Source organism: Lynx rufus, unplaced genomic scaffold (assembly GCF_022079265.1).
Source record: "Lynx rufus isolate CCGP_SWC_20201006 ecotype Redwood Valley unplaced genomic scaffold, mLynRuf1.p SCAF_11, whole genome shotgun sequence".
Lineage (NCBI taxonomy): Eukaryota > Metazoa > Chordata > Mammalia > Carnivora > Felidae > Lynx > Lynx rufus.
In genome coordinates this window covers 38,295,681-38,308,222 of record NW_025814825.1, presented here as the reverse complement: position 1 = coordinate 38,308,222, position 12,542 = coordinate 38,295,681, and the positions used below count along the sequence as shown (strand labels likewise).

Genomic DNA, 12,542 nt, shown 5'->3' with positions numbered 1-12,542 from the left:
TCTTTCAGAGTATGGGAGATGCTTATATATTTATACTCGACCATTCCTTCCTTCCTTCCTTCACTCAACAAGTGTGTATTGAGTGCCTATTATGTGCCAGCCCCTGTCCTTGGCTCGATGCCAGCGAGTTAGCAAAGCACAAAGATTCTTGCCCTGGTGGAGCTTCCATTCTAGCAGAGGGAGACAGATGATAAATAGTAACCACAATGAATAAGTAAATTACGCAGTATGTTACACAGTGAAAGGTGCTAAGAAAAAGATAAAGCAGAGCAGGATAAGTATGATCAGGTGTGATGCAGGCAGGCTGCAGTTTTAAACATGGTAGTTAGGGCAGGTCTTAGGGGAAAGTGGCAGCCTAGGAATTGCCAAGCCCTCCGTGAACAGGGGGGAAAGGTACTTATGTGCCTACTCTGGGCTGTTTGGTTATCAGAACTTGCAGTAACATTCGTAACTTTTGGTTTCAGGTGTTCAGGATGTTATTGTTCCTGCTGCTGCTGCGGTTTCTGCCCCCCATTGAGGGGTCCCAGCGTGCTGAACCCATGTTCACTGCAGTCACCAGCTCGGTCCTGCCCCCTGACTATGACAGCAACCCCACCCAGCTCAACTATGGTGTGGCAGTCACCGATGTGGACCATGATGGAGATTTTGAGATCGTTGTGGCAGGGTAAGTGCCTCCTACCCTGAATTTGACAGGTGTATTAGTCAGCTTTTCCTGTGATAAGGCTGAGTAACAACCACCAAAAGCCAGTGGCTTGCAACAACACATATTCCCACCCATAGGTCTCAGCTGGGCTCAGCTGGGGCTCTAGTATGCCATGTCCTTGCCTTTTGCTATAGCGGGGAGAAGATGGAGCATGGATGGTTTTTCACAAAGAGAATTTGAACACTCTGCTTCAAGGCATTCTCTTCATGTTTTTAAACTTCCTTAGTTATACAAGCATTACTTCCTTACCAGTGTAGACATCCCTACATAGGAGTGGCTTAAAGGTGACAATTATGATAGATTGGGATGCTCAAAGCTGCCTTTGCACAGTATCTTCCGTAAGACCAAGAAAACATTAATTGTCCACTTCAAAGAAGGGAGGAAGATGGGAATTCAGGGTAGCTAAACATCCTCTAAAGCGTGCCTTGGTGCCCACTGTTCCCTTCTCTTCTGAGAAGCAACATTGCGTAGAAAGACAAGCATGTGATTTAGAGTCCAAATAGCTTGAGTTCATGCCCTAGATCTACAGCTTTCTAGTTGCATGACCTTAAGTCAATCCCTTACTCACTGAGAGTCAGGTGTATCAGCTGGAGAAAGGGGAATAATCATAATGCTTTCTTGTCTTGAAGCCTCAATAGAGTATTGCATGTACCAGTGCATTGTCAATTCTGCCAGTTACCATGGATAGTTGTTATTTATGGATCTCTAATACATTCCAGGCACTGTGCTAAGCCTTCTTCAGAGGCATTGTTTTATTTAATCCTCCTGACAACACTATGAAGTACATATACAAGGAAAGGAAATTAGATGGTAAGCCACCTGCCCTAGTCAATGAAACAAGATGTGGATGGGTCAGGATTCGAACCCCTGGGCTTCCTAACTCTAAAGCTGCTGAACTACAGTTGTGCAAAGTTTTGTCATCACTTCAAAAATCAGCCGACCAGTGAAAACACAAGGGCATGTCAGCGTCATTCTGGGAGGCCCGAGCTTTTATGGCAGCACTGAAAAAAGTCACTGGCAGGTAACATTATTTGTAGCAGTTGCATGTAACAGTAGAAAGCACTGACCTTGGAATTGGAAGACCTGGTTTTAATTCTAACAATACCACTCAATAGTTGCGAACTTCATGTAAGTTACTTAGCTATGTGGTGCCTGCTTTCCTCATCTGTATAAGGTGCCTATTGAAGTCTACCCCCACCTACCACCCAGGGCAGTCGTGAGGATCAGGGGTGATGATGTGTAGAAAAGACACTTTGTAAAGCACACTTCTTCCATTTATTCATTTCTTCTACCCTGTGAAGAGTAGAAGGTACCTGATTCTAGACCCTCCTAGAAGTCTGGATAAGTGCCCCATCCAGTGGAACTTTCTGTGATGACATAGATGTTCTGTGTTGGTGCTGTCCAATATGGTGTCCATTAGCCACATGGGACTGTTGAGCACTTGAAATGTGGCTACTGTGACTGAGGAACTGACTTTTTAATTTTATTTCATTTAAAATAAATAGCCACATTTAAATTAGCACGGTTCTGGGTCTTAAGAAGGAAAAACTAAAGAGCAGAGTGTGCTAGAAAAAGGCAAATCAGAAGTGATTGTAGTGACCCTGTTGCCTGAGTGACCTGAGTAGGGTGGGGCCAAGCAGCTTGTCTGCATTCAGTGCTGTGACGGTCCAGTGTCTCTCTGAATCAGGGAGCAGCCCACCTCATCAAATCATTCCTCCCAGAGCCATGAGTCTCTGGTTAAATGACTTCGATGCATTTCTGAAATGTTGTAGTTGGCCCTGCCTCCTGTTAGGTGACACCAGCCTCCCCTGGTAGACCCTAGGAGTGACAGAAGATGGTGGGGCAACCATCCTTCCCTCCTGCTGGACCCTCCACAAGTTGCTGCTGTGGGCATGCCCTCCCTTCACCTTGGACGCTGGCTTCAAGTGCAGCTCTCCATCACACCCATCCTTTGACGTGCATGGGTTGTACTGCGTCTCCTGCACATGCAGCTTCATTCTTTCCAAGTGCTGGGCACTCATTTCATCTTCCCTTTCAATGAAGTCCCTCTCTCTCTCTCAAGAAACCCCAGGAATTTGCTTCTGTGTCCTCTGTGGTGGGGAGGCTAGACCGTCGTTTGTAGTCAGCTTAGAGTAAAGCTTGTCTAGCTTGCTGCTTCCTGTGGGTCCTATATAGCACTTGGGAGTCATCCTCTGAAAACAAAGCCCACGCCATCCCGACTGTTCACCCTGAATCAGCCAGAGATCAGGGAAAGACTGTTCTCTTTAATCCCAGGGGAGGGTTGAGCCAGGTGGGCCCTGTCTGAGAAAGCTTGGGCTGCTGAGTGTTCTTCTGAAAGATGATATTGCCCACCCCAGCAAAGGAGAAGGCTTGCATGGAGGACAGGATGGCGAAATTGGGCAGCCTCCCAGCTCCAGGTCAGGGCTTTTTTGTGGCTGTTGTGAAGCATTGTGAATTCTCAGAGCATCAGAAAGACACATTCTAATTTAAGTACCAAATACATTCCAAAGACAAATATAACTTTTTATTATCTTCAGCGTAGGATGATTTGTCACTGTCTTCTTCTTTGGACTGGATAACCAAGGGTTGACTATGCAGACATATTTAAATCAGGACCTTGGGAGGTCATTTGGTCCACCCCTTGCCTTCCAATAAGGCCACACCTATAGTTCTTGGAGGCTCCATTTATTTAAAGCCTTCCAAGAGAACATGTGCAATCTTTTTGTAATCTAGCTCAATTATTTATGTCAAGAATCTGTTTGACAAATCTGAATCCCTCATATTAGAGTTTAATAAGCCATGTCTTTTAACTTTTGTTTTGCTCTTGCCTTTGAAGATATAAACCAAGTGGTCACCATCCTTTCAAATAAAAGACAGCTAGGATCACTGCTCTGACTTTCATTCTCTGTGGACATGCCACATTTCTGGCTTTGACTCTTATTCTATTTCATCTATTCTGTACCCATAATTAACTCTGTTTCCTTCTCTATTTGATTGTAGACTCTGTTTAAGAATCATGCTGCAAGAGTTGAAATTTCAAAAAATTAAATGTGGATGCCTTTACCTGGGGCACCTGCGGTCCAGTTCATGACAGGCCCCCTCTGTATTATCTTATAGACCTTTCCACTAGCTGGTCCCTGAAGGCATTTACGTTTGCGACCCCAGGGATAACGGCTAGCTCTTCAGTTTATAAGGCGCCCTGTACCTGAACTTGTCTTAGATTTGTTGACCTTGTAGTGTGTCTGACTCGAGCCCTGTTGCTTTGAGTATTTACTCTTTGAATAGGTTTGTTTTGTTTTGCTTTTTTGGTATCCTCGTTCTGGGTATTGATGGTATTGATTTTGAGCATGTTGCTGGTGAGTTTGTGTTGTGTTTCAGTTTCTTGAGTTAATTGTGATGGAAGGCGTGTGTGCGTGCATCTGACTCTGGGAGGAGCAGAAAATGACCGCCCTTTGTTCTGCGGGGATGGGGGAGGGAAGGGGCTGGCTCTGCTCCTCTGCCACAGCTGGGCGAGTGCCTCTGCATATGGAGGGCTTATCTGCTGACCGGCAGGTGCTGATTGCGGTCTCTACACACAGTCTCCTCCCTGCGGGGTGAGGGGGGGATTTGATCACCCCCGGAGACATCCGCACACGCACAGACCATTGAGGGTCTTCAGGACTCATTCCCTGGGTAAGTAAAAAGCTCAGTAGCTTCCCCTTTCCTCAGTGGAACTAAATACCAAATCTACAGTCTCACATCGTCTAGAAAGGAATTCCTGTTGGTGTCAATCTTGCACAATTCCTTTAGAGCAGCTTTTGTTTCCTGGGATATCCCCAGAGGTCTGAGATAACCCCCCTACCCTTTCAGTTTCCAAGAGAAGTTTTGCTCAAATGGAAAGATCATAGTGGTTGTAAAGTTTAAATCACGATTTAGATCAGTTTTTCTACACAGAGCATTCATTTGATAAAACCTTAACACATTCTTCACACTTGGAAGGGTTTCATTTAAAGGGATGCTACATATCATAAAGCAGTGTTTCATTTTGTCCTTAATTTTGCAACTGTGTAAGAAAACTTTTTAATTTACTAAAGTTAATTGAATTATTTAAAAGGCAAACCCTATTCAATTACCAGATTAATCATAATCACATAGGAGATATTTTTGCCATCATAAATAATAAGAACAATGATAAAGAATGAGATATTTATCTATGATTTAACCAAAGCAATATTTATGCATTTTATTGTAAGTATATATAGATGCGTGCAGCATATCTAGATATATATCATGTGTATGATAGATGGTAGATAGATAAGTAGATGTAGTATCCATATAAATATGTTTAGATATCGTAGTCTGTGTGTATATATACATGTACACTTTTAACAAAATAGGAAAAAGAGTTTTGAACTTTCTGTCCTAAGTGTTGCTTTGTAAAAACATTTTAATGGATTTGATCATCAGTTTTGACAACTTTAAAACATTAGGTTATTTCATTCAGTTCAGTTTATCTTTCTCTTTTAATTTAAAATATATCTTACAATTTGATAACATGTACCTGTGTTTTGTTACCCAAAAATTCACACAACATAGGTGAAAGTAAAAATTCATCTTTAGCAACCCCTGCTCCAAGCACATGCCAGTCCTCTCCCAGAATAACAGTTGTCTTCAGTTTGGTGTTTGTATTTCGAGAAATTTCTATGTTACATATATGTTCGTAAGTTACAATTATATCATTTTTGGAAGAGCCAAACAGATATGTATTGTTCCAAAACTTGCTTTTTTCACTGTACAGTATATTTATTGTTCATACATATAGATCTAGCTTATTTTTTTAAGTTGTTTAGTGTGGATATACCACATCTGTTTTCCTACCCCTCAAGTGACATTTAAGCTGTCCCTAATCCGTGACCACTGCAAACAACACTGTACTGTACATCCTTAGCCACATGTGCAAATATTTCTCTGGGATAGATACCAAGAAGCAGAGATGCTATGTAGTTTTTGGATCTTAATCAATATTGCCAAACCATTTCCAATCTCAATCTTTTTCTACTTATTCATAGCCTAGAAATAAAAGGTAAATTTGGGGATTATTGGATTCAACAGCTATTCAAGCCCCTACTATGTATACAACCCACATAGGCTCCAGGGTCTGAACTTAATCAATTTAGATCTAATAGTTCCCAGAAGGAAAAATAGGCCTATTCTACATCTGGAAAAGGAGCTGCTGCTGTTAAAAACCGGATTGAGGAACTTCAATACTTTCTGATTCAAACTGCTAAGAGGACTTCCTCTAAAGCCTTGTCTGCAAAAATATATTTCTTAAATGGTTCACCCTTAACCTCAAGATTCATTGTCGCTGGTATCATGGGAGAATGATTGCGGGGTGCCGGCTCTTCTGCTCTGGTTAAGCATGGACTACCCCTGATTTTGAATACTAATAAGACATGAACTGGAGCAGGAACCAGGGCTTTTAAACCCATTTTTAAGACTTTTCTAAAAAGGTTACTCAGCAGTGCATGGCAGGTTTTCCAGAGATGGCTTTTTGCTGTATCTGAACTTCCTCTCCCCGGAAGCAGTGGGCAAAAATTCCACCCTATACACCAAGTCATACACTCTCCTGACAGCCTGAAGGTCTGAAGCCCCTTTGCAGTTACCCTGGCTATCCGCCCCCCTCCCCTGCAGAGGGAGGTGACAGAAGGTGTGGTAGGCAGAATAATAGCTTTCCAAAGATGTTGTGTCCTAATCCCCACAACCAATGAATATGTTACCTTACATGGCAAAAAGGACTGTGCAGATGTGATTAAGACCTTGAGATAGTGAGATTATCCTAGATTATCCAAGTGAGCCCAGTGTAATCACAGGGTCCTTTAAAGTGGAAAAAGGGAAGCAGAAGAGGAGGTCATAGTGTTGTGATGTGAGAAAGACTTAAACTTACCATTCCTGGCTTTGAGGATGGAGGGAGGGGGTCACAGGTCAAGGAATATGGGTAGGCTTTAGAAGCTAGAGAAGGTAAGGAGATAGATTTACCCCTAGAGCTTCTTTTTTTTTTTTTTTTTAATTTATTTTTGGGACAGAGAGAGACAGAGCATGAACGGGGGAGGGGCAGAGAAAGAGGGAGACACAGAATCGGAAACAGGCTCCAGGCTCTGAGCCATCAGCCCAGAGCCCGACGCGGGGCTCGAACTCACGGACCGCGAGATCGTGACCTGGCTGAAGTCGGACGCTTAACCGACTGCGCCACCCAGGCGCCCCTACCCCTAGAGCTTCTAGAAGGGAATGTAGTCCTACCAACATGTTGATCTCAACACAGACCAGTGATGTACTTCTAACATACAGAAGTGTAAGATAATCAATTTGCATTGTTTTATGCTGCTAAGTTTGTGGTGAGTTGTTACAGCAGCAATAGGAAACTAATACATCAGATGCTTGGTGTGATTTTTCGGAGAGGAGATGGCCATCACCTCAGAGAATTTTACTAGTATTATTTTAACAATTTCATAGCAATAAAATAAATACACCACCCTCAAGCATAGTATTTAAAAGAGTAAAAGAAGTTTACCACTAACGAAAGTATGATTTTTAATCAATGACAATCCCTTGTCTTAGGAACATGTGCGGTTTTAGGAAGAATCCCTAAAAAGCACACTTTGTTCCTTAGTGATCAATCACCTTAATTCACCAGGCAGTTCACTGTTTGACAGCTGGTGCCTTGGATGGTTGGAGGTGGGGAGAGGGAATCAGAGGTTTCAAAGATCTCATTGCCCAGTGGTGGGACAACACACTCAAACTGGGTGAGGTCAGAGGCGACTTGCACCCCTAGAGAGATGCAAGCATTCCAGGTTCAAGGAGGTCAGCAAGAGGTCGGCCAGGGCAGAGAGCACTTCCAGGTGAGAATCACAAAGGCCTTGGAGGGGGCATATGGGTGGCATCTGGAAGGACAGGTAGCATGCCAGTCCATGTAACGAGGGGGCAATGTCCTCTCCAGGTCAAAGACAGCTTTAGGCTTACTTGGATTTTGTTGTTTGTTTGTTTTAAAAGTATTTTTTTTTAAAAAAGCATTTTAACAAAAAACTGATTTTCACATAGTGAAGAATATTTATAAAAAGCCATTCCAAAATAGTAATATCATTAAGACCCTAAAATTGCCTCTGCTGAAAAAGGCAAAGCTACTTTTAGTAGTCTGAGTTTTTCATCCATTCAGAAAGTGGATGTATGCCCTGTCTCCAGTCACTTGAAGTCTCTCCTCTCCTGTCTTCTAAGTGGTAGGCTGGGTGGAAGGCCTTCCTCACCCCACTCCAGCCTCCAGATGTCACAGGCACAGGGCAGGCTGGAGGGGCAGCCGAGCCTCCCCACCCTTACACCCCTACAGCAGCAAGGGCGCTGCCCTCTCCCTCCTCCCCCTCCCCCAAACACATCTACACTTCTCTTTGCCATTTTCACTCCCAGCATCACTTCTGCTCTGGGGAGCCTGTCTGACCCCTGCCTCCCTCTCACATTTTTCCTCACCCCTTCTCCCCATTGCAACTGACCTGGTGAGTCATGTTCTTTCAAGAATGCTATGGTTATAACTTGATCTTCCCTCTGAAGAAGTAGTTAGTTTTGAGGTGCCGATACCTAGGAAAACATTCAATGATGTGAAAAGCTAAAATAGTCCCCAGTTGGGATTTTTGCCACGCCCTCCCCTTGTTTACCCTCAGCTGTTTTGCAGAGGGAAGTTATGAAGGGGCAGGGCGAACAACCTGCGTCTTGTATTTTACTTACAGCATCTCATTTTAGTCATCACAGCAATCCACATGACATGTAGTATTTAACTGAGCCTCCGTCACACATTTTTTTTCACATTTTAGCATCACTAAAATTGGGATGTGACCTACAATTGGCAGCTTGCAGTAGATTGGAAGTTTTTTCTTTCCTAGAGATACATACAATAATGGTGAGTCTTATCACTGATGACACCTTAGATTTGATGAAAGCGCTGTAGATAGTATTGTCTCATTTTGCACATGAGGAAACTGAGGCCCAGAGATCTGCTGAAAGTTATAGAGATGGTGAAAGATGAACTATTATTCTACATCTGCCCACTAAATTAAATGTGTTAATTATGTTGTTCAAATCATAATCTTTATTAATATTTTTTGCTCATTAACAACTGAGAGGTTTGGTTTGGAATCTCCTACTGCAGTAGTCCATTTCTTTCCGTAACTCTGTGTTGCTTTATGTTGAGTCCATTTTATTAGGTGTAGTTTTAGAATTCTTTTTTTATTATTCAAATATAATTGACGCATAACATAAGTTTCAGGTTTACAACATAATGACTCAATATTTGTATGTATTGCAAAATGATGACCACAATAAATCTTAAAAATTCATATATTTTGCTGGTGAATGGAGACATTATTATGAAGTGACCCCATCTATTCCTAACTATGCTTTTGGCCTAATATTATTATTATGCCCTCTAACATTTTATATTAGCTATAATATTAATATAGTTATAATTATTACATATAATAATATAATTAATATAGCTAATATTATAACTATTTCATCTTTCTTTTTGTTAGCGTTTTCCAGGAACATCTTTTTTCATCCTTTTACTTTGAACTTTCCAAAATCCTTATGTTTTAGGTGTGTTTCTTGTGTGCAGCATATATATAGCTTAAGTTTCTTTTTTAACTATTTAACCAAGTCTGTCCTCTCACTGATGAGTTCAGTCCATTCCATTTAATGGGAACATTAATATGTTTAAACTTGTTTCTCTCATTTGTTCAATTTTCATGTGTCCAATGCTTCTTTTCCTTTCTTGCTTTTTAAAAGATTGATTGAGGAGCTTTGGGTGGGGAGAGGAGAGAGGGGAATACTTGTTTTCTAAATCCTGTTTTTTGCCTCTAATTGATTTGGGATTTATACCCTCTTCAGTGGCTTCTTTTGAAATTTTATGATGTATATTTAACTTAACAAACTCTAAAATGATCTTAACTCCCTTCCATAACATTACAAGGACTTTATTCCTCTTTAACTCTTAAGCACCCCTTCCTGCCAAGCTTGCCCTTGGCAAACCCTACCACTTATGATTATTATTGTTGTTATTGTGATTGTCTAAAGGCAGTGTTCTTAAGTGGGAACACTAGCTCTCTTCAAGAGTCCTGGGTTAATGTAGGATTCTAAGGTTCACCATCCTCACTATGCTGCCAGCTCAAGAGTTAGTAATACTCTTCACAGTGCTCTGAGCCCCTTATTCCCATTTGTTTAGGTCCTTGCTGCCAGATATACTTATGACTCCCTTTTTCTGTGGAGTAGTGGTTCTTAGAGATTTCCCTTAACTTTGTGAGCCCAGTAATACATTAAAAATATGTTGTATCTGGAACCTACTTATTTTGTAGTGATAGGGTCCTTCAGCAGTCTATCATATGGATGGAAACAGAAGTCTGGAGTTGTCGATGATTTAGGATCTCCAAAGCTGCTTTTTCTATTACTAAGAGGACTTGGGAGGGTATGCACAGCTAAAGGAAATAGTATTTAAGAGGTTCTCCCCTTACCTGTTCAGAGATGCTTAAACTCACTTCTTGCAAAATAGAAAGAGCTCTACAGCATGGGAGATTTGGGTGTGAGATGGAGAGGGGTAAGGATGTGTGTGGGGGGAGAGAAGCACATTCAGTAAGCCACAGGCACTCAGGAAGTCAGGCCAGACCCTTGGATTGTGCCTCTCTGAAGGAGCAGGAAGAGTCAAGATCAAAGTCATCTCCAGCATAGATGATACCATCAAAGTCACCAGTGTTTAGCTATGCCAACCAAGGAAATGTGTGACTATACATCAAAAAGGACCTCCTTCCCCCTCAGCAGCCATCTTTCCGTATTGTTTATAGAGTAGAGTTACAGCCATATGAACTCATGGACAGCTACCCAGTGTGTTTTGATATGCCCTAGTGCTGTAGACGCTCTGTATGCTGGCCATGAATGGGCAGTGGGAAGATAAACAGGCTAATGAGGATTCTCCCTGGTTGGGAGCTATCCTGGAGAGCAGCATCGCATTGGTCATGTAGAATAGGGTAGCAAAATCTTCTCTTTGGATTTCCACACCACCTTTGTTCCTTCTTTTGGGATAAACATTCCCTCTCCTCTGGAGAAATATTCTAATCACAGGATCCTGTGGGGCTGCCAGTCAATAGTCTGGGGTTCCCTGTGGCCTAAGACTGTCCAAGCAGTCTTAGATTGGACTGAGATTTTCCATCCTGAATCAAAGAAGGAAAGCTCTAACTTGCTCTTGGATCATGAGTTGTAAGGATATATCAGCAAACTACTATGAATATATCCACGTCCCCCACCCCATGGAGGAACTTGAGAGAATAAAGATGAAACCCAGAGAGAAAAAGAGGAGAGAATCCTGGGGCATTAAGGCCCTGATTCCTGTCCCTGAGACTCCCAGACCTATGGGACTCCTGCACCTCTACTTCAGTTCTGGAAGCACCTTTTTACCTCCAATAAATTTTCCTCTAGAGTCTTTTTTCTAGAGTGACTTTTCTTATGCCAAAACTAATGACTTATAAATCTAGACAAAGCAGTCCTTTTGCAGGCTAGGGCAAGCACCCTGTCTGATGCTGTGTTGCAAACCAGACCATAACCGTCCCTAGTCCCAAAATAGACCCTATGGCTATCTAGTCAAAGAGAAGATCCTCAAGAATACATAAGAACAGTTGATGATCTGTGATAAGTGTTAACTTATGTTTCTGAAGGAGTTTTTGCCAGGTGGTAGGATTGAGAGGGTATCTCAAACCAAAGAAATATCAGAATGTTTTTTAACTAAGCAGTAAACGTTCTATATACACACTTGTATCAAGGATTCTTTTTAAAATTTCCCTTCTCGGGGCGCCTGGGTGGCGCAGTCGGTTAAGCGTCCGACTTCAGCCAGGTCACGATCTCGCGGTCCGGGAGTTCGAGCCCCGCGTCAGGCTCTGGGCTGATGGCTCAGAGCCTGGAGCCTGTTTCCGATTCTGTGTCTCCCTCTCTCTCTGCTCCTCCCCCGTTCATGCTCTGTCTCTCTCTGTCCCAAAAATAAATAAACGTTGAAAAAAAATTTTTTTTAAAAAAAATAAAATTTCCCTTCTCACATCAAATTGCTAACCGCTAAGGGCAGGAACTTTCTCTTTTCCATCTGTGCACCGATAGTGCCTAACATGTAGTCAGTGTTCAGTGAATGAATGACATGAAATAAGCAGGGGTCTTATGGATGGATGGAGGGTCTTGGGTAACAGAGTTAATGAAAATAATAAACATTAGGTATACTCAGAAGTGATTGATTCAAGGACCTTAGTCTTGAGAGCAACATCAGTAAATTCAATAAAAATATCCTACGTGCCTACCTTACATGTGCATAGCTGTGTGCTCAGTTCTTTGGCAGATACAAGAATATAGTCCCTTCCTTCAAGCCATCTTTCTTGTAAGAAAGATAAGGCACATATGGAAATAACAGAGCAGAATGTCATATAAGCTATAGAAAAGAAACTCACTCCATGGCTGGCACATTTATCAGGTGTATCTTCCCAGTGAATACTCCAGTTTTTCCTGTTTCCTATCAACACTGAATTTCATCTGAGGTTGTAGTAATAAGGCTCTTTCTCCCCTGTATGGAATTCCACTACGGTGTCACAGGTTTGATCTTCTGTTACTCATTATAGCCAAGGTCCCTGTGTTCATTTCCCTTTCATTAAACCACAATAATTGTTTGTTGACAGAGTAGTCCCAAGAAACTGACAGCATCATTGAGCCTCCAGTCCTGGTTCTTCCTGGTTCCTGTCTAACAGCTCAAAGTCAGTGAAATTCTCTAGAATGCACCACTAACCAGTCATACAAA

The 12,542-nt window shown here is 42.1% G+C and overlaps 1 protein-coding gene across 1 annotated transcript in view; it reads left to right on the top strand.

Annotated features, from left to right (window-relative positions):
* Positions 1-473: 473 nt before the first annotated feature.
* The window catches only part of CRTAC1 (cartilage acidic protein 1), a 119,343-nt gene continuing 107,274 nt past the window's right edge, over positions 474-12,542 (top strand). Inside the window, exon 1 of the mRNA XM_047072278.1 lies at positions 474-664. Within this exon, the coding sequence (XP_046928234.1) occupies positions 474-664 (191 nt within the window). The remainder of the gene's footprint in view (positions 665-12,542) is intronic.